This window comes from Mandrillus leucophaeus, unplaced genomic scaffold (assembly GCF_000951045.1).
Source record: "Mandrillus leucophaeus isolate KB7577 unplaced genomic scaffold, Mleu.le_1.0 Scaffold122, whole genome shotgun sequence".
Taxonomy (NCBI): Eukaryota; Metazoa; Chordata; class Mammalia; order Primates; family Cercopithecidae; genus Mandrillus; species Mandrillus leucophaeus.
In genome coordinates this window covers 5,948,644-5,971,871 of record NW_012100543.1, presented here as the reverse complement: position 1 = coordinate 5,971,871, position 23,228 = coordinate 5,948,644, and the positions used below count along the sequence as shown (strand labels likewise).

The 23,228-nt window shown below is 37.1% G+C and overlaps 1 protein-coding gene across 2 annotated transcripts in view; it reads right to left on the bottom strand.

Annotated features, from left to right (window-relative positions):
- NBAS (neuroblastoma amplified sequence) overlaps positions 1-23,228 on the bottom strand; it is a 466,664-nt gene that overhangs the window by 206,708 nt on the left and 236,728 nt on the right. For both annotated transcript variants that reach the window (XR_001005077.1, XM_011971446.1), the window contains exons 29-32: positions 21,328-21,430; positions 17,989-18,218; positions 12,913-13,025; positions 4,933-5,046 (exon numbers count right to left, since the gene is read on the bottom strand). Coding sequence is in view for 1 of the 2 variants with exons in the window: in XM_011971446.1 (XP_011826836.1) it covers positions 4,933-5,046; positions 12,913-13,025; positions 17,989-18,218; positions 21,328-21,430 (560 nt within the window). In the remaining variant the exon portion in view is untranslated. The remainder of the gene's footprint in view (positions 1-4,932; positions 5,047-12,912; positions 13,026-17,988; positions 18,219-21,327; positions 21,431-23,228) is intronic.

Here is a 23,228-nt window from a genome sequence, read left to right as displayed (position 1 = left end):
GGGCTAATATCCAGAATCTACAAAGAACTTAAACAAATTTACAAGAAAAAATCAAATAACCCCATCAAAAAGTGGGCAAAGGATATGAACAGACACTTCTCAAAAGAAGACACTTATGCAGCCAACGGACACATGAAAAAATGCTCATTATCACTGGCTATCAGAGAAATGCAAATCAAAACTAAAAAGAGATACCGTCTCACACCAGTTAGAATGGCAATCATTAAAAAGTCAGGAAACAACAGGTGCTGGAGAGGATGTGAAGAAATAGGAATACTTTTACACTGTTGATGGCAGTGTAAATTAGTTCAACCATTGTGGAAGACAGTGTGGCAATTCCTCAAGGATCTAGAACTAGAAATACCAGCTGACCCAGCCATCTCATTACTGGGTATATACCCAAAGGACTATAAATTATGCTGCTATAAAGACACATACACACATATGTTTACTGTAGCACTATTCACAATAGCAAAGACTTGGAATCAACCCAAATGTCCTACAGTGATTGACTGGATTAAGAAAATGTGGCACATATACACCATGGAATACTATGCAGTCATAAAAAAGGATGAGTTCCTGTCCTTTGTAGGGACATGGATGAAGCTAGAAACCATCATTCTCAGCAAACTATCACAAGGACAGAAAACCAAACACTGCATGTTTTCCCTCATAGGTGGGAACTGAACAATGAGAACACTTGGACACAGGAAGGGGAACATCATACACCGGGGCCTTTTGTGGGATGAGGGGCACAGGGAGGGATAGCATTAGGAGATACAGCTAATGTAAATGATAAGTTAATGGGTGCAGCACACCAACATGGCACATGTATACATATGTAACAAACCTGCATGTTGTGCACATGTACCTTAGAACTTAAAATATAAATAAATAAATAAAATTTAAAAAATAAAAATACAAAAATTAGCTAGGATGGTGGCGGATGCCTGTAATTCCAGCTACTTGGGAGGCTGAGGCATGAGAATTATTTGAACCCAGGAGGCAGAGGTGGCAGAGGAGGCCAGTTTTCCCATCACCATTTATTAAATAGAGAATCCTTTCCCCATTTCTTGTTTTTGTCAAAGATAGTGCCACCGCACTCCAGCCTGGGTGACAGAGTGAGACTCTGGCTCAAAAAACGAAAAACACAAAAATGGCATAGATTAAATTCAGAATGTTATTTTCAATTATAAGACAAATAATTCAGCTACAAAACAAATACAATGTAATTTGGATATGTAGGCTAAAAAGGACAAAATTCTAAAATATTTCATATTTTAAAGAGCCTGAAAATTATTATTATTATTTCCAGGAAATGTCCGGGCACAGTGGCTCATTCCTGTAATCCCAGCACTTTGGGAGGCCAAGGCAGGCGGATCACCTGAGGTCAGGAGTTCAAAACCAGCCTGACCAACATGGAGAAACCCCATCTCTACTAAAAATACAAAAAATTAGCCGGGTTTGGTGGCACATGCTTGTAATCCCAACTACTTGGGAGGCTGAGGCAGGAGAATCACTTGAACCCAGGAGGCGGAGGCTGCGATGAGCTGAGATCATGCCATTGTACTCTAGCCTGAGAAACAGGAGTGAAACTCTGTCTCAAAACAATATATATATATATTTCCAGGAAAAAATAGAAAATATGTATAGGACCCTTGATTTTCTAAGCTATAATATGGTTTGGAGGAAAAAGCAAACATGTTACAGAAAGGGTTGAATAAAACTTTGAAAAATGTGTCCCTATCCATCTTCTTTATGTGCTTCTTAAGTTTTTGTTTGTTTGTTTGTTTGTTTTGTTGTTTTTTTTCTTGAGACGGAGTCTTGCTCTGTTACCCAGGCTGGAGTGCAGTAGCCGGATCTCAGCTCACTGCAAGCTCCTCCTCTCGGGTTCACACCATTCTCCTGCCTCAGCCTCCCGAGTAGCTGGGACTACAGGCACCCGCCAACTCACCAGGCTAGTTTTTTGTATTTTTTAGTAGAGATGGGGTTTCACCGTGTTAGCCAGGATGGTCTCCGATCTCCTGACCTCGTGATCCACCCGTCTTGGCCTCCCAAAGTGCTGGGATTACAGGCTTGAGCCACCGCGCCCGGCCGGAAATTTTTTATAAAGATATGCCAAACAGTTATCTTAAAGTTCAAAGTTATTTAACTGTTTTTAATTCAAGAAAATTCCAATCTGAGCAGGTGGATTAAATGAAAAATATAACCAAAGGGCTCATCTGAGTGATTTAGTCCTACAAATAAAGTGGAAGTGATGGTGTGTGACTTCCAAGACCACATCACAAAAGGCATTACATCTTCCTCTTTGCTTTCTTGTGAATCAAATCGCTCTAGGAGAAACCAGCTGCCATGTTGAGAGAACACACTCAAGCAGCCAGAAGGAAAGTTATATGTAGCAGGCAACTGAGGCCTCTTACCAACAGCCATAAAGGACTGAGGCCCCCTGCCAAGAGCCATGTGAATGAGCCCTCTTAGAAGCAGAACCTTCAGCCCCATTAGTGCCTTCGGGCAGGGTCTGTAAATATTCCCTGTGAAGTTGGTAAGGTCTGTGTAACTGCGTCCAAGAATCAAATACACTGGAAATGAAGCTGCCAAAATATCAAGGCTAGATTTGAAAATGCCTTGAAGCAGCTGGGCGCGGTGGTCACACTTGTAATCACAGCACTTTGGGAGGCCGAGGCAGGTGGATCACCTGAAGTTAGGAGTTTGAGACCAGCCTGACCAGCATGGGGAAACCCCGTTTCCACTAAAAATACAAAATTAGCCGGGTGTGGTGGCGCATGCCTGTAAACACGGGAGGCTGAGGCAGGAGACTCGCTTGAACCCGGGAGGCACAGGTTGCAGTGAGCCGAGATAGCGCCATTGCACTCCAGCCTGGGCAACAGCAGCGAAACCGCATCTCAAGAAAAAAAAGAAAGTGCCTTGAAGATTTTGCTGGTTTCTCCTGGAGCACTGACTCCAGGAGCCTTCAGCCAACAAGAAGAAAGTCTGGGTACTCTGAGACCATCAAATGGAAAAAGTACAAGCAGAAATCACAGAGAGAAGAGCTGCCTGTAAAGCCCTGTAGCAGCCCCCAGCTATTTAAGTCTTCCCAGCCCAAGTACCCAGACATACGAGTAATGCAGCCTTTGACATGAGTCCATCCCTACCCACGATCTGATGCAATTTCATAAAAGACCATGACCTGCTTAGCTGAGCCCAATATCCAGAGGAGACTGAGAAAATCTCTTTTCTCTTTTTCTGGAGAGAGAAAAATAAATGGTTGTTTTTTAAGCCACCAGGTTTTGGGTGGTTCGTAAAGCAGTAACAGATAACCAAAACTCTCTATAAGGTAAAGGCCACCTGCTTTATGATAACTTTCTTAATTCCCCAGGCAAAAATTAGCATGGCCTTTCTTCAAGTCTTCTAATACCTGTTTACAGAAGCCATGGACTATGATCACATCCTGTGTTGGCAGCATAATTACTTGTTTCCCTGGCTCTCTAAGAGTAAAAATTCTCAGAGGGCAGCAGCTATGTGTAACAGAACTTTGTATCCACAGTACCTAGCAGAAAAATATTACTTTCTCTCTTCCCATTAAAAATTCATATAGATTACCACGACCACAGGTATTCCTGTTACTATGTTAACACATCAAGAGGAAACAAATCCTAGTAGGAGCATAAAAATGCAGATGGCACCTCTGAGCTGCTTTGTTAGCTTCTGTGGCCTGGATCCTTATGGAATTCTTCCCTGATGATCAGAGTTTACAGAGCACTTTCACACGCATTAACTCATTTGGGTCTCTCATAACTTCATGGGTGAAGAAAGGGGGTATCATTCCTATTTTCCAGACTCAGAAAATGTAACTAAAGTAATTTAGCAAATGTGTGGCACAGAGTTAGAACCTGAACTGGTGTTCTGACTCCACAAGCACTGTCCTCCCCATTCGTTCCAGATGTCTCACAATGGATGACTGGCCCTAATCACACGACCATCACATTGCCATGTGCAAGTCCAAAGATAAAGATGCTGATGCTATACCTTCACACAGACTAGAAAAGGATAAGTGACACACACGATTACTAAAACTAGAGACCTTAAGAGTCCTACATATTACAATTGTAAAATATTTAGTCCATAAATATGTTAAATATATATGTGACTTAGAGGAATCCAATTTGAAACCACTGCTTATACAACCAAATGACCAACAACTGTTCTTGCAGAAATCAGCATAAGACAAAATTACCAAAACAAAAAAAAAAGTATTAAAAAGACTGGTGAGCAGAACAATGTAGTTAAGGAAATATGAAATGTAGAGTCAAAAAGACTTTCCTTAAGAGCCAAAGCCTACGATTTAACCTTGCTGGGCAAAATATTTAACTTCTCTGATCTCCAACTTCCCTTGCAAAATGAGAAGAATACTAAAATCAACATCATTTATGAGATGATTAAATGAGATACAATACATGAAAACGCCACCAAATAGTAAATGCATAAAGTTTTCTAACAAATTGTTCAGGTTCAAACACAAAACCAAATTTAGACACTGAAGGTGAACTGGTAAGGTTGGTTTGTCTTATATGTAAGTTTTCTGATTATAAATGACTTCTGCTCCTGATCACACAACCACTTTGAGGCACCCTGAATAAGCTTGTCTTCATTTAAATAACAGATGGTTCCAGAAGCTCAATATTGGCACATTTTTATAACATGCCAATTTTTCTAGAAAATACTAATCCTTGCCCAAAGATGCTCTTCTTAGCTAGTTGAGAGGCTGAGGCAGGAGGATTTCACTGCACTCCAGCCTGAGTAACAGAGCGAGACCCCATCTAAGAAAAAAGATGTTCTTCTGACACCTTAAGTATATATTCTGCTATTCTTCTGCAATGATGTCAAGAATAAAACAGAAAGCTTGTTCTGCAGCTTAGTACTCAAAAGACTTACCTGCAACCCTCAGCAGTTCAGCAAGGCCCAGAAGCTTGGTAGATTGTTTATAGCATGTCGGGGACTGGGAAATACACTCCTTGATGAGACTGATCCGATCAGGGCACAATCGCACTACAAAAGAAAGACATATTAAAGACTTGCACCAGGGACATCACAAAAGGGTGTTAATGGCCTTCCTAATACAACGCATCCAAAGAAAATGAAAATTGTGTAAGGCTTCAGATGAAGGAGAATTAAGTAAAAGTAAAAGGCATGTTTAACAAACAGCAAAATTATTATTGCTTCTGAGTAAATAATGTACAACCTTGATCTTTTCTTTATAACCAAACTTCTGAAGCATAGGAAATGAAGTGTTAATCTGAAACTGGAAAAAGCTGTGTTGCTATTTTATGTACCATGTTGGGACTTAGGGAAAAATTTAAACAAGATAGTATTTGTATATAATACTTAGTATTATACCAGCCCCCTCACACTTCACCCCCTAAGCCCCATTCCTTGCTCTAAATATCCATTTGCTATCTCCACTCATCACCCCAGTTTGGAGGGCAGGAGTCTTCAAAGTGCTTACTGTTGCAATTTATTAACCTTCCTCCAAACATAAGCCCAATTTTCTCACATAAACTGGATATTAGGAAAATAAAACACATCTGATCAAACCAAGTCAAACTATGAAGAAATGAAAATCACATTTTAAAAACCTTAGACAAAAGGTACTACGAATATTCTAGGAACAAATGGTACTTATTTACAGTAGAGATGGCAACCTTTAAGAAACACGGCACTGCCAGGGAGACTGGCCCGCAATAATTGTAATAATAACAACTACGATAATAACAGCTATTGTGAAAGGAATACGATGAGCTATATCTCAGGCACTGTTGGGGGTGCTTTATGTATATTAACCCTACACAGCAAACTCTTATTAATAGAAGGCAGGTACCATTATCCTCAAGAGAAGAAACTGAGGTGCAGAAAGGTTAAGTACTTTGGCAAAGGTCACTGAAAAAGTGATGGGACCAAAATTCAACCTGGCTCGCTAAATGTTTTCACACCTTGAATCTACCCTTTCCTAAATCAGTGGCTGTTCTCCATACGTCTTGTGTTCTCTGAAAACTTCTACATAGGTGAGAGGGGCCAGGGACGGGGGAGATAAAGAACAGAGGTGGTGTTTTTTCTCTGGAATGGGCTTTTTGGGGGAAGGTAAGGATTTATTACAATTTAATGTTAAACTCATAAAAGGTTGCAAGGAAAGTACAAAGAAATCCTCTATACTCTTTGCTGAGGTTAACAGATGATTAATAATTTGCACCTTCACACATGCCCATGTGCAATCATGCACGCACACCCTCCCTGCTTCCTTCCTCTTTATATTCACACACAAATATGTATATACACACACAAATACTTATACATGTACAAATACATATACACATTTATAATACACATGTATACATGTGCATATATACACAGTTACACATATATACACACAAATATACATACACATTTTTTTTTTCTGAAACATTTGAGAATAAGTTGCAAATAACATTTCTCTTTATTGCTAAACACTTCAGTGTGTGTTTCCTAATGTTTTGACTCTCTCTTTTTTTTTTTTTGAGATGGAATCTCCCTCTGTTGCCCAGGCTGGAGTGCAGTGGTACAATCTCAGCTTACTGCAACGTCTGCCTCCCAGGTTCAAGCGATTCTTCTGCCTCAGCCTCCCCAGAAGCTGGGACTACAGGCACATGCCACTACGCCTGGCTAATTTTTGTATTCTTATTAGCGACAGGGTTTCACCATATTGGCCAGGCTGGTCTAGAACTCCTGACCTTGTGATCTTCCCTCCTCTGCCTCCCAAAGTGCTAGGATTACAGGCATGGGCCAACACACCTGGCCTAGACGCTCTTAAAATGAATCTTTATATATCTACAATAATAATTCTGTTGTGTGTGGCCTTTACTATGAAATATAAAGTAAATGTACTCTTCAGTTACTTCCTTCAAAATCACCATTGCTAATACCTACATCTGAGTATAGCTTCTACAGACTGTATTACTGTTCCCAATTATCCACTGCAACTATTCATATCCCAAATTGCTGCTTCAGTAACAGAAGGCTTGGCCCTGTGACATCTACAGGCAATTAATGTGAGTGGAAATGATACATGCCACTTCCGCGTGAACACTGTTAAGAGTCATCGTGGAATTCCACTACAGATCTTTCCCCTCTACTGTGACAAGGCCGTGTCTCACGGGGTGGTGCTGCGGCCAACCAAAGTGCACACGATTGTGAGCAAGGAATAAGTCTGTTATCACACATTATGGAGATTCTGAGTTTTTCACTACAGCACAATCGTAAAAACTCACCGATACAGTATACTTCAAGCCTTTCCATACCTTATCACAAGAAAAATACTGTGAATTTTTTCCTCAGTATCTGCTACTATTTTGTGGGGCCTTTTCCAGATTCAGTAACATATGATAATTATGAGATAGGTACTTTTAACATATTTCTAATTTGATTTTCAAAACAAAACTTGTCACAGATACTATCTGCATTCTGCTATGTAAAAATCTGGAGTTTTCATAGCTGCTTTTATGGCTTTGTTGATGAATTACTGTATTCTTCTTAGAGAAGCTCTAGCTTTAGTAATTCTACTAAACTGACTTCCTTACTTTTACCACTCTTTTTCTAGCTCAATAAAATCAAGGTAGAGAACTGAAACCACACACAGCAATGGATCATCATTTTCTCTAAACTTCCATTTAATGGAACACTCATCTTTAATTATTTGTCTCCTATTGCCCTAAGCAATGCACACTACTAATATTTGAAGTACATTAAACAAATTTGGAGAGCAGGATTCTAATAGACTGCAATTACCCTGTTCAAATGACTTTTTACTTTATTTACTTAGGTATTTTCTGATCCTCTGGACAATCACTATTCCAGTTTGCTTTTTCTGCTGATTTAGGGCCTGCTTAATTATATTTCAAAATGTAAATTCTCAGTTAAATAAATTTAAGCCCTAGACATTACTATCTTTCCAAGAAGGAAGAAGTGCTCAACTCCTAAAATTCCTTTCCAAACTGAATGAATGAGCATGAAAAAGATATGCATGTATGTACCTTTTAATAATTAAAGATAAACTAATTTTCCTGTAGAAATCATGAACATATTTCAAGTGATTTTTTTAAAACCTTTTATAAAATACATGTATACATACACACACACAGACGTATGTGTGCCTGTGTGTCTCAAATGTAAAAAGCATTTTCTAACTGGCTACCTATATTCCAAATGCCCCTCAAACAACAGTTATGCAATATCAATTTCAGTCACTTGGGAATGGCAACAAAGGTCCGCAACAAATGAAGTTACTAGTGATGTTGTGGAAGTATTATACAAACTTGAATTGTGTAGGCCAGGAAGGTGTAATACACAGGAGTCAGACACTTAGCTGACCAGTAAGAGGATAAGAGTTTCCTTCTTGAAGAACCTTTTACTCTCACACTTTTTCCTCAGTAGAGTATTGTCTGCTGTTACAAATGTAGGTTTTTGAGCCAGACTACCTAGGTTTGAATCCTGGCTCCACCTCTAACTAACTGGATGACCCTAGGCAACCCAGTCAAGTTACTTAACCTCCCTGTGCCTTGATTTCATTATCTGAACACTGGAAACAATACCACCACCTTACATGGCATGGTTTTATTTTGAGATAGGGTCTTGCTCTGTTGCCCAGGCGTGGGTGCAGTGGCACAATCTCAACTTACTGCAGCCTCGACCTACTAGGAGAAGCGATCCTCCTGCCTCAGCACCCCAAGTGGGACTACAGCCATGCACTACCAAGCCTGGCTAATTTTTTAATTTTTTAAAAAATAGAGATGGGTTTTGCCATGCTGCCCAGGCTGGTCTCAAACTCCTGAGCTCAAGCAATCAACTCACCTCAGGCTCCCAAAGTCCTGGGATTAGAAGCATGAGCTACCATGCTGCTCAAGGCCATGGGAGCCCACCCTTTGCATCAGTGTGCCCTGGATGTGAGACATGGAATCAAAGGATATTATTTTGGAGCTTTAAGATTTAATGACTGCCCTGCTGGGTTTCAGACTTGCAGGGGCCTGTGGTCCCTTTGCTTTGGCCAATTTCTCCCATTTGGAATGGAGGTATTTATCCAATGCCTATATCCCCATTGAATCTTAGAAGTAACTAGCTTGCTTTTGATTTTACAGGCTCCTAGGTAGAAGGGACTTGTCCTGTCATAGATGAGATTTTGGACTTGAACTTTTGAGTTAATGCTGAAATGAGTTAAGATTTTGGGGGACTGCAGGGAAGGCATGATTGGTTTTGAAATGTGAGGACATGAGATTTGGGAGGGGCTCTGGTGAAATGATATGGTTAGGCTTTGTGTCCCCACCCAAATCTCATCTTGAATTGTAATCCCCAGGTGTTGAGGGAATGACCTGGTGGAAGGTGACTGGATCATGGGGGTGGTTTCCCCCATGCTGTTCTCATGAGAGTAAGTTCTCACTACTACTGATGGTTTAAAAGCGTGGCACTTCCTCGTTCTCAAATACACTCTTCTCTTTCCCACCAACAGATGAAGAAGATCCTTGCTTCCCCTTTGCCTTCTGCCATGACTGTAAGTTTCCTGACGCCTCCCCAGTCATGTGGAACCGTGAGTCAATTAAACCTCTTACCTTTATAAATTACCCAGTCTTGGGTATTTCTTTATAGCAGTGTAAGAACAAGTTAATACAATGCCCAAAGGGCGTTTTGTGAATTAGTGAATACATATAAAGTATATTTGGAACATAAAAATCACTCAATGAATATTAGCTATATTATTATCTAATGGAATCTTCTAATACAAGGTTTCTCCAGATATAACTTACAGGACTGTGTAAGGAATATTTTATTAGTATCCCAATCTGAGAAATGTGAAGCTCAAAGACTGTTGCCACAGATTACACAGCTCAAAGTGGCTGCACCATAATGTAAGCTCACACATGACACTCAGGGGTAATCCTGTCTCATTATCAGTGTGACAGCCCTGTAAAGTCATAGAATGTGCCTTGTCCCCGTCATTATTTCAGTTCCCAGAGTAGGGTAAGTGCCTACATTTATGTTTATTAAAGAAAGCAAAGGCGGGGAGGTGGAGAGAGGGCAATGAACAGATGCTGAGGAGGGAGGGGAAGAATGTGAGGAAGAAAGGAAAAAGGAATGAAGAGAAAGGAATCAGGGAGAATGAGAAGACAGGTGAGACCACACTAATTCTATGATTATTAAAAAAAATACCTTTAAGTATCAAAAATAATCATTGATATTGTACAGTCCTTACTATATCTTAGGCACTATAAATGTATACATATTCCTTATAAGCAATTCTGTAAGATTCTTATTAGTATCCCCATTTGGTAAATGAGAAAACTTAAAGAAAGGTTAAAACTTGCCCCCAGTTACCCAGTAATAAGTGGCAGAAGTAGCTCCAGGCTGAGTGTAACTAAAATGCTATAAATCAGAAAAGCTGACTTACCCTATTACAGAAAGAACATGTGGACCAAATGAAATATTCAAAGCTGCTCATTTAAATATTAAGAAAAATTTACATAAACACCCAAAACAAACAGAAAAGCATACACATGTACACATACACAAATACTTCACAGAAGACTCACACATAGGGAGTCATTTTTACATGCGACTTCCGTTCCTGTTTTCAATTAGCTCATTGATTACAATTTAGTTAGAAATGCTTGCCTTTACTTGACAAGAAACAGCAACTCCTGGAGTGTAGGCAAAGAAGGCTTCAAAACAAAGCAAAGTGACAAAATGAACTATGTACGCTGACTACAATAAAAATACCTAAACCATAAATTTCTAAATATCAAGTTGTTTTCTTTCTCCAATATTACTGATGAATACAAAAGAAGCTAAAACCTAAATGGCATCTGTGAGATAAACACAACAAAAAGTATACAAAGGCAATATTCCATCTTCACATCCGGAAGGTTTTCTGACAGTCGTTCTAATGGGAAACTCCAACTCAATATATCAAGGTGGAAAGCTGTCAAGACATGAAAGCAAATGTCTTTCTTAAAATACTCCTCAGTCAGAAAATTCTCAGAAGCTACAGCAGGGCAGCGGTTTTGGTTGTGGGTATTCAAATCCAGCAGCTGATATACGTATCACCAGCCAAAAATACTGCTAATTGATCAGCACAGAAAATCAGGGCTCAATGTAATATTTCAAAATCCAGTAGCACTTGGGTGGACTGTAAGAAAAATTTTTTGTATTATACCAATCTGCTTGAATTATATAAGGAGGTAAAACACAGACACACAGATACACACACACACACACACACAGAGTTAAATCTGTAACAGCATGGCCTAACAAGAGATAAAAACAGAGCAACAGCTTCATTGTGCTCTGGATTCTTCCTTGACTAAAATTGCAATTAAATAAATATTTGAGGGGGAAGTAGTTAATGACTTCAGACATTTAAGAATAAAAATCTTCACAATTTTAAGAAGTTTTGAGCTCAAAAATTACTTGAATTGTACAAATGAATAAAATTTTCTAGTGATTTAGCAATCACATTAGAAAAAATTGCTTAAGATACCACAAGATAGTTATAATCATATACAAATTGTTTCCAAACAATGATACTCAAAGTAATAATATTACCTCTTTTGAATCTAATAATGTTTTTTGAGACAGGGTCTAGGTCTGTGGCCCAGGCTGGAATGCAATGGCACGATCATGGCTTACTGCAGCCTCAACTTCCTGGGCTCAAGCAGTCCTCCCACCTCAGCCCCCTGAGTAGCTGGGACTACATACGCATGCCATTACACTCAGCTAACTTTTTTAATTTTTGTAGGGACAGAGTCTCACTATGTTGCCCAGGCTGGTCTCAAGCTTTTGGACTTAAGTGAACCTCCTACATCAGCATCCCAAAGTGCTGGGATTATAGGTGTGAGCCACTGTGCCCAGCCTAATGAGTTTTTCTGAGATGCAAAACTTTAACTTTTAGTCAAGTCACATTGGAAACCCACTGTAAACATGAGAATGTCTCTACTGGCCCATATCCTCTAAAATCCATCCAACTCTAATCACTACACAGGACAAAGACACCAAAGAACTCGTAAGAAATCTAAACCTCTGCCACCATCAGTCTCAAATATTTCCAGAGTTAAGAAGAGAGGTAACAGATTACAAGGAAGCCAGCCAAGCACACTGCTAATAATACCAAGCCACTCTGTTCATTTAGGGCGCAGAGGTCCAGGATTTAATGCAACAGAAAATCTACCTTCCTCAACAGGGAAGGTCAGGTTTCAGGTCCAGTATACCATGAGATGCAAACAGTCCTCACAGCATAAATAGATGAGACAAGTGACTCTTTAACAGGATGCTTTTTTGGGATGATACCTAGGTAACTTTTATATTTAAATGAAAGAAGTTGAATAATATTAAGATATCTCTAGTAATTAAATTCTAAACAAAAATTTCCTATCATTCCCTCTTTTAAAAAAATAGATGGACTTAAAGAATATACTGACGCAAGCATAAAAAGAAAAAACTATTTTTATTTACAGCTAGTTATAAATCTATGCAACTGAAACAAAATACAGAAATAAATTATATACCAAAACTGATATAAATCTGATACATTCTCACGTGTAATCCCCAATATCTTTTTTTTGTTTTTACCCTATAGCCTCACTGCTCTGTTACTGATGTTATTTCTTTAAATGTTATACATGTGTATTTTAAAAAATAAATTTATAGTAAAATGTTGGCTTTATTTTTTCTTTTGGGTTTCCACTTAAGATTTCATTTAAAATAATGGGTCAAGGGCAAGATCTATTGCTATGGATTACATGACCAAAGCTACTCTTTAGTTTTAAAAACTGAAAAAGAATACTAGTAAATTACTGCAATGTAAGTTAGTAACAAGGCAACAGTAAGTAGAAAACTCACCTTGCAAAGGCAGGATCTTTACCCCAAATTCTTCAAGACATCCAACGGCTTGGATAAGATCTAGCTCCTCTTGAATGGCAGGGGGTCTGTCTGTTATCAGTTGTAAGCAGCACCTAGAAGATATTAGATAAATTTTTAAAAAGAAGCAACGTATGTTTGCCCTTCTATATTCAACAACATGAGATCCAACACATATTTACCAAAAATCTACTACATCCCAGGAATTCATTTCGCTGGATGCCTTCTGTTATCTTAATCCTCACAGCAAGCCTGTGAGGTAGGCAAACATCATCATCTATCTTCCTTTTCAGGGAGCTAAAACTGAAGCTCATGGAAGTGAAGTAATTGAAACTGAAGCTCATGGAAGTGCAGTAATTGCCTACAGTTGCATTCACAGTACAAAATGGCATCATGGTAGGAAGCATCATAACTCTGTTTAGTGCTGTTTTTACTGTTGAATGCAAACGTAATGATTATATTACAAAAATTTTTTTAAAGGATAAAGCTCAGATAATTTCCAGTTTCCCTTCTAAGAAAAACAGAAATGTCTTGATTTAGTCATAATTTGGTCTCTCAAAAGAAACAAGAAATGACTTAGGAAACTGCACAGAGAACATGCTTCTGATCAAAAAGGAGGAATCTGTTGGTAATATACAGTTCTGAGATGAACTACAGAAGAAAGCGATTTGCTAAGCTAAGAATGTGGGATTCCCACGGAGTATTTTAAGTAAGTTTTTGTTTAAATTCAAAGAAACTGCATTTAATAAAAGTTTCATTTAATGAATAAACTCATTCTCTAAAGGTGTTTAGAGGAACATTGGAATGTAAGACCAGAAAGATAGATTAGGCGGTAAAGGGCTCATGAATGCTACAATCACATATCATGAGATGCAGGCATGTAAGCCCCAGCATGGCATTCACATGACTGAGTGACAGATACAGGCCTAGCCTACTCTTGTAAAACTGGAGGATTTAAATCAATTGCGCACTCACATCTACTGTTGATTCAAGTGTGAAAGGTCTATAACCTCTTTGTGGTTTCTATCAAAACTGTAAATGCACTTTTTTACATTTTTTTCCTCTAGACCCGGGAATTACAAATAAATTCTAAATTACAAATAAATTCTCAAAATTTATATTACAGATAGGCTCACACGTGCTCAAAGACATATAATGATTGATGCTCACTACCAGATTGTTTTTAAAATGAAAGAAAGCATACCGAATCAGGAACAAATTAAATAAATCATATAACAGAATATTCTACAACCATCAAAAAGGAATAAAATAGATCTGTCTGTACTCACATGAAAAACCTTCAATACAGAATATGAGTGAAAAATAAAACAGGGCACAGAAACGTATGCATAATAGTAAGAATTTATTCATGACTTAAGAAAGAAGAGGTAACATTTGATAAAAAGTTTTGGAAGGATATATAAGAAATCAATATTTAAAAATGACTGAAGGATAAAGTTAGGAGAACTAGAATGAGGAGGGAGACTTATTGTCAATACATACATCCTTTTTGTATTGTTTGGGTATCTATTGCTTCCTCAACAATTTATTTACAAAGAGTTTATAAATAACTGTTTAATCAGTAAGAATGTATGGGCTATTTCCTGTATTCAATATAGCTGTGAACACTGAAATACATCCAGACTCACAGGTCACAATCAGTTTGGTACCACATTATACACACAGGGCATGTTTGTGAAATGAAGGTGTGTCCTTGTGGGAGAGAAAGAGATGCAATGAAGGGGAAATATAGAAGGACCAGCTTTTTAAATGATCTCTGGGAAACACCTGCCAAAAAGATTGAAGTGAAATACAATTCCCAGTTTCAAAGGCTATTCTATTTGGTATTTTCATCATTTGAAATAAAAATAGAATCGCTTAGGAGAGAAGAAAGAGCTAACTGCTTTAAACAACTTTGTCAAGTTCAATAACATGGTTTGTGAAAACATAATTCCTTCTGAGATCAGATATCACTGATGGGGGCGTGGAAATGGGGGGGACTCGGTGGAGGAGTTACTTTTAAGCTTTGCTGGGTCTGAAATAACTATTAGTCATCTGGGGGGGAATCAATCTCTCCAAGATATCCTTCTTGTATTGTTTAAATATTTATTGCTTCCTCAATAAAATGCTAATTAATAAATTAGCACTTATGGGTTATTAATAAATTAGTTAATTAGTTAATGGGTTAGTTAATGGGTTATTAATAAATGGGTTAATTAATAAATTAGCATGTATGGGTTATTTTCTACATTCAACATAACTGTAAACACTGAAATACACCCAGGCTCACAGGTTGCAATCAGTGAGGTGCCACGTTACACACATACGGCATGTTTGTAAAATGAAGGTGTTCCAATTGCCACCATAATCAAAATATCAAAATAAATTCCAAATAAAGATAAAACTGAAATGTAAAAAATACAACTATCAAAGCACTAAAAAGTATGAAAAACTGTCTTAATAGTCTTGGGAATTAAAGATCTTTCAAAGGATGACAGAAAAGACAGAGATTGTAAAAGAATCACAATTTTAAAAGAATTCTGAATAGCAATTGGAAAGATAAATCATATATAATATAAACTTGGCAATGTAGTAAAATATTTGAAATAGGCATAGTGCAAACGTTCCTTATGCTCCAAAATAAGCTCATAAGAATCAATAGTAAAAAGATGAACACCCCAAAAGAAAAATAATTAAGGCTAGAAACAAGTTTCAAATGAAAAAGTGCAAATGAAGCTGTTCAACAGGCAAACACTGGAAAGACTGAAAATTAATTTAGAGAAGGGGCCCTTTAGTGCCTTAGGTAATGGAAAATAAACTGGTGCCATTTGATAACAAACAACAAAATTTTGCATGTGCTTATCCTTTGATCCAGCAATTCCTCTTTGCATTATCCATCTACAACAGGCATAGTTCTAACCACTTTACATACTCAGTTAATATTACAATAGCCCTATGATATAATCCTACTATTATCCACATTTTACAGGTGAAGAACCTGAGGTCCTGATGACTGGCCCAATGTCACAGGGCTGTTAGCTGGAAAAAAGTGGATTTGCACATAGACATCTGGCTGGAGAAACCGCTGTGTTCTTAACCTCTATACTCTGCTGCTTCTCGGACAATGAAAAAGTATATTAAATGCAGTCAGAAAAGAACCAAACAAATCTAGCACAACCACTCGACACAATGCTGTAAAGCATATGAAAATGCTGCAGATCTGTATATACTAGCTTCATAAACAACTGAAAAAAGTGGGTAATAAAAAATGTATAGTATTATCTCATTTTTGTAAAACTATACACAGGTATAATGTGCAAAATAGTGGGCAAATGATTGGGCTCAAAAATCTCATTACTTTGTTTAAATAGTGAGTGGATAATTCCTATCAAATAAAATGTATAATCTCTTACAGACTGTTGACCAGAAAAGCTGAGAAAACAGGATAAACTTAGGATGTACAGTGTTGCAAAAGCAGACACAGTAAGAATAACAAATAAGTAAATAATATGCTAGAGACCATAGCCACCTTATTACTGAAGAGATTCTACCTTTCTTCAGTTTATTTGATCAAGAAACAAAAACCGAGAGATTACATGACAAACTCAGGGGTTCAGAAAAATTGTCAGTTGCCTTGAAGAGGAAAAAATAAATTAAAAATATGTCTCTAGAAATGAATGAGGATCAACACAGCTCTGAGTAAGAAAAGCAGAGCAGAGTCTAGAAAGGGGATCTCAGACAAAGAGAAACAAAACAGACTCAGATGTCCAGGGTACAAATGGAAGGAGAAATACGTATTAGAGGAACTAGACACGGCAAATGAGAGTTGGAAAATGACCAGTGGCAAGAACAGCAGCGTATCACTCAGAAGGCAGGGGACAGAGGACATAATACAATTGAAGATGTGCCTCGACTTACAATGTGGTTATGTCCCAATAAACCCACTGCAAGTTGAAAATATCATAAATTCAAAATGCATATTTAATACACCTAACCTAACAAACATCATAGCTTAGTTAAGCCTACCTTAAAAGTGCAAAGAACACTTCCATTCGCCTACAGCTTGGCTAGGGTTTTAATCATCGAACACAAAGACTATTTTATAGGAAAGTGTTGAATTTCTCATGTAATTTACTGAATACTGAATTGAAAGTGAAAAACACAATGGTTGTATGAGTACTCAAAGTACTGTTTCTACTGAATGCATATCACGTTTACACTATCATAAAGTTGAAAAATTGGAAGTTGAACCGTCTTAAGTTGGGGACCATCTGTAAATTGCTTTTCTGAAATGTTGAACAAGGAAAATTATCTTTTTTAAGCTTTTAAGATTCATTAACACAGAGGTGATACATATTTTATTCCTTGATCTGTATTTATTAGGCTCTTTTAATTTTATTAAAAAAACTTTATAAAAAGCAACCTTAAATCCTGAATCAAGTCTCCTAAAAAAATCACCGCAATTGTGTATACCTAATTATGAGAACTCAGATCATGAACATACCTTACTAGTGTTAAATAACAGGAGTGGGCTAAAATCGGAGTACAATGGGGACAAGAGAGGAATTGAATTTATAGTCGAGAAATTTCAGCCAGGAAGCGACTTCTAAGCTTTATCATCTAATCAGGTACCTTGTCTCTCTTTTTTTTTTTTCCTAAAGATTTATGCCCTGGCATTTAGGTCCCTTAAGTCTCTTGTCTCTAAACAACGTGAAAGCTACATGAACGAGACAGACATCACCTATGCATGCTGAAAATTTTCAGAACTTGAATTTATAGGCTATCGCATGAATCTCTTCCAACAGAAGAGAAATACACAGGCTTATAGATAATCAGCAAAAATGACCATGAGAAAGCGTGCTGGAGAAAAAGGTTTAAGCTGATGGACATTCATAACATTGTTTTCTTTTTATATTCAAGCAAAAAATAACTGTGCTCCATATAGTGTAGTCAATCTGTACCTGTGATATTATATTTTGTAAAGGAAAGAATAACAACACAGTTTGTACATTCTGACTTTCCCCCTCCATCTTAGGGAAGAATATGGAGTTACTCTACCTGGCGAGATCCATGCAGCTATCAGTGAGGTTGGTAGAAGAATTGAAGTACTCTCTGCTGGCAGCCAAAACCAAGTCAATACTCTTTTCATAACTGACCCTGTAGTGGGGTTTCCCTTTATGGGCTATACCACCTGGGGGATTTTCTGAACAAGCACTGCAGTGCATCATCTGTCCAGCCAGGTGGATGTTTTCAAGGCGACTAGAGCACAGAAGGCTTTCTGTAAATATCTGGAAAAAAGGAGAAACTGGAATTAGCTATAAAAAGGGAAGATTCAATTCTCAATGAAATGAAGGCTCTGAAATCCAAATGAAATAAATTAAAAACCACATCCATCCTAGAGGTGGTGGCTGCACAGCATTGTAAATAACAATGAACTGTATACTTTGAAATGGTTAATTTTACATTCTGTGAATTTCCCCTCAATTAAAAAAAGTCAATCTTTTAGAAAGAATAATTTCATTGACTAAACCAAAATTAAGCATAATAATGTATTACAATAAATACTTAGGTCAACTATCTAAAATTGATATTCATTAAAAACAGGATTAGACATACTATCCCACTCTCAACAGGGCCCATTTTGCTTAAAACTATTTTTAACCATTTCTATTTTTTCTCTTTTTCCTAATTTTAATTTTCATTTCTGATATGGGTTCTTGCTATGTTGCCCATAGGCTGGTCTCAAACTCTTGAGCTCAAGCAATCCTCTCACCTTGGCTTCCCAAAGTGTTGGGATTAAAGGCATGAGCCACTGCACCTGGCCCCATTTTAATTTCTTAAAAGAAAAATCTTTGAATATAATACAGCTTGAAGCATCTCAATTGTCTTATGAACCAGTCATGCCACAAATGCTATACTTACAAGCAGTCATTAAAATTAAAATATATTATAATGTTGAGTTTTTTAAATAATGTACATATTAAAAATTATTTAAATAAAACAAGAGATACTGAAGATATTCATACAAATATCATTGTACTCTACTAGGCAACTAACAACATCAATTAACACAAAATTACTTCTATAATTGAGATTGTTTATATAAACAAAGCAATCCTTTTAAACGTACACTAACAACGTTACATATAATTAGTCTAAGAACTTCCCCAAAAATGTACTTCCCTGTCACTCTATAGTTGGATGAAGATAGCACAGAAATCAGAGATTTTTAAAAAGTAACATTTAATGGAGAAGCAAGAGTTTCAATATAATTAAGAAGACCATCCAATCTTCACAGGATGCCCTTATTTTCACCTCTTTGTGTCTAGGCTTCCTGCAGAAGGCATTTTTAGACAAGTCTTTGCTAAGATGTCTGATAAGGATAAAAACACTATATCTAAGAGGGATCCGCTATAAAATAGATACTGTGACAGAAAGCAAACTATTAAAGAGCAACCCTAATCACTTATATCTGACAGATAAAAATGGCTTACAATATGTCTAATCCAGATGACTTATATGTCATAGTTTCTCCATATTTCTCTGGTCTACTCAAGTAAGCCGTAAAGAGTCAATGTCCAATACTGAAAAATATATTTGCCCTAAAACTTGGAACAGTTTGCTAAAATGAACAACATAGATTTCTGTTCTACAGGCTATATATAAATCTTTATCTAACATTTTCAAAATTATGCCACTAGAACTTTCAAATTATTTTCCAAGGACAGCAAAATCTAACAACCAAGTCACTAAGACAACATAGCATATTTTAAATTATATTTAAAATTTGAAGTCTGTCAAATCTTTATTACTGTCTCCTACAGCCTTTTCAAAACTGTTATAATATGCTTTCAAATGTTTTCTCCACAAGGGAGACCCATGGACAGAAGTCATTAAAATACCAAAGCCTAATAAAAAGGTGTTAAAATATTTTTAAAATGTAATATAATGAGTTGTTTTGATGGATTACTCCACACAGAAAATAATTCAAATGTAATATACTTACTGCCAATTTTGCAATCAGAATCAGAAACAGGAATGAATCAAAATAATGCCACTCCAATGTAAAAACACTACCTCAAACATACTAGTGACAGTTGGGTTTTAAATCTCATGTGCATACAAATTATGTTCTAATGAAGTTGGTTTCAGGTTTTGCTTTAGATGCAAAAGGGGAAGACACTGGCAGTTGTATGTGGTCAGAGACTGTAATCATCAGTAGAAACATTAGTTATTCATGCATTTAAAAACTTGAAATTCAAATATAAAACCATTCATTTCTCAACAGTCTACATTAGCACTCTTTTGTTAAAATCGCCCTGAATTTAAAAACTAAACAATTTCACAAAGCAGAGACCTATTTTTACAATTCTAATTTCATCAATGGGTTATGCTTTGCAGTATAAGAGCAAAGCAACACAAGAAATACTCTTTATGATTTTGTGTCTGGCTTATTTAACAAGAAAATTCAAATTTAAAAAACTTGTTTTAGATTGCATCTTACTAAAAATGAGTTAGGTCATTTTTTCCACACAAATGGAAATATATACATTGGTAAACTGCCTCTGACTTGGAGATTTCACACATATAAAATGGAAATATAAATACTGGTAATCTGCCTCTGACTTGGCGATTGGACACACACACACACACACACACACACACACACACGTGTATATATCTCTTCCAAATTAATGAGTAAATCCCCCTGGATTATATTCCCAGTCAACTGACAACCATTTCTTATGTATCCTTTATATTCCATATGTTATAAAACGCATTAGGGAATATGAGAGTGCACATGATATAATAATGTCTGTCTAGGAGCTGATGACCAAATGGAAGAAATCCACAAATAAACAAATAACTACATTTTAAAGAAAGACTATAGTAGAGGCAACTTATGAGGAAGGACAAAGGAAGGTATCCTAGAAAACATAATTAGTGAGCTGAGTTCTGAACTTTTATTTGGAGTTTTCTAAGTAAAGGAAAGAGGAATATATTCCAGGCCAAGGGAACAATGTGTGCAAAGTGATGGAAACATGAAACAGCAGGGTGGACGGAGGAACTGATGACAGGCTTGATGGTGCTACTGCAACATAGGGTACATGATGGACAGTGACAAAAGTGGAAGGGGTAAGGGAGCTGGCATCTTCTGTAGCTTTCTATGTCATGCTAAGAAGTAGAGCTACTTTTTGATTATTGATATGGAACAACAACACATTTTTAGAAGGGGTGTGTCATGAAAAGATTTGATGAAGCACTAGTTAGTTATTGGCTATTATTAAATAATATTACTTCCAGGGTAGCTTATGGTCATTATTCTTGCACTCAATAAACCATAACAATCAAAACTGTTGAATTAAAAAAAAAAATCGTGTATGGTTCTAGAGTTACCTCATAGCAGGCATCAGAATCTAGACATGTGTATACATTCTGCTGCATAGTTAACATGTCTTGCAGCAACGTTCTCCAATGAGACTCACTGACAGGAGGCTGCCTGGAACAACACATAAAAAAGAGAAGGAAGAGGAAAAGAAAACAATTAATAAAACTCTTTCTTCAAATGGTCAAAAGTTAAAAACAAAAACAAAAAAACCACTCTACATACCACATCAGCTCTCAAATGATCAAAAGGAATATATCTCCTTTAAATTGACAGGAAAACACTTGGATTAAACATAGAGGGGAAAGCTGGGCAGCTATGCTTCAATGCTAGAGACGATGACAGAGCAGCCTGTCATAGCCTGCGCAGACACACGCTGGAATGGAATTGAATGGTAATTACGGTAAAGGTACAGAAGCTGTGTTTCTAAGGTAAAATGAACCATTGCAAGATAAAGCAGCTATGATACAGCAGAAAAAGCACTTGATGACAGAGGTTGGCTTCAAATTCCATCTTCATCACTCAGCAATCCCTGTCAAGAGGTCTTCTGGACCTCAACTGAACATTCACATCCACAGGACAACCGCGGGCCGCATCTGCCATCAGCCTGGGGGACAAGAACCGCGGCTCACCAGCAGGGCAGCATCAGTTGCTTCTTAGTGAGAGTACTGGCAGCAGTCCACAAAGCAACTCACAGAGCACTCCAGGAGTTCTCTTCTCAGGTGACCGCCCCAGTACAAGGAGCCAGACCCTCAGAGAGTAGTTGTTGGCGTTGCTGTGTCCGGCTTAGGAAGAAGCTACATGTCATGAAAGAGCCAACATCTCTTGCAACGCACTCAGGAAAGCCCAAAGCATAAAGCCTCTGTCAGGTATTTCTACTTCATTTACAGGTCCTCCAGGCCAGAGGCAATTTACCAATCAGGGATCTGTTTTAGCTAAGTAGTGAGGCCTCTATAATCTAGTTGATTAAAAACCACTTTACATTGATTTCCAGAGTTAGAGAGCTAGGGAATTAATGGTCAGATTCTCCTACAGCAGGGGAAAGGGTTCTGTTCCCAAATTCAAACAAAGTCACAAATTAGTTGTATGATTGTGAGCAAGTCATTTAATATTCCTGACTTTCACTTTCCTCACTGGAAGCCCACATCAGTGACAAGCAATAAATGAGATTAATTTTGACAAAACACAGGCATTGAAGCAAGGTGCTCCTAAATATAAGAATAAGCTAAATTATCCATGAATTTGAATAAATTTTCTAACCTCTCTGAACTTTAGATTCCCTTTTTGTACAGCACAAACATTAACTTATACCAAAATATATGAAAAGACCCCCCCTATTTTTCTGGTATGTAATAAACATTCAACAAATGTGAATGAATGAATTTAAAGTTACAAATACATCTCGGTTTTTTATTTTTTAAGTCACGTATATGATTCTAATATTGATTCAAGTAGGAGAGACAATATGCTGTAATTCTCTCTGCCTCTCTCCAAAGTTCATCTTAGTTAAATATACATGAGTTCGAAATCATCATTTATGTTTACTTTCTAGTCTTGACATTCTACATAATCATGAACATCATTATTCAGGAAGAGCAGGTTTTTGTTTTAAGTTGGTCAAATACCAACTAGATGATGTTTCTTTTTCATGCACCTTTTTATTTTTGATCTTTCACAATGCCTTTAAAAATCGTCACTATGCATTAAAAACAGGGCAGATAGACTGTATGTGTTTAACAGTTATTGCTATAGAAAAAGTATATATTTGGGATAATTACAGCAAAAAATATAGTCTTTAAAATTTTTTCTCCTATAATTTTTAATAAGCACATGCTTCATTTGCCAATGCATTTTATATTTATTATACGAAAGGAAGAATTACTCTTGTTCTATATGCAATTAGGCATATGAG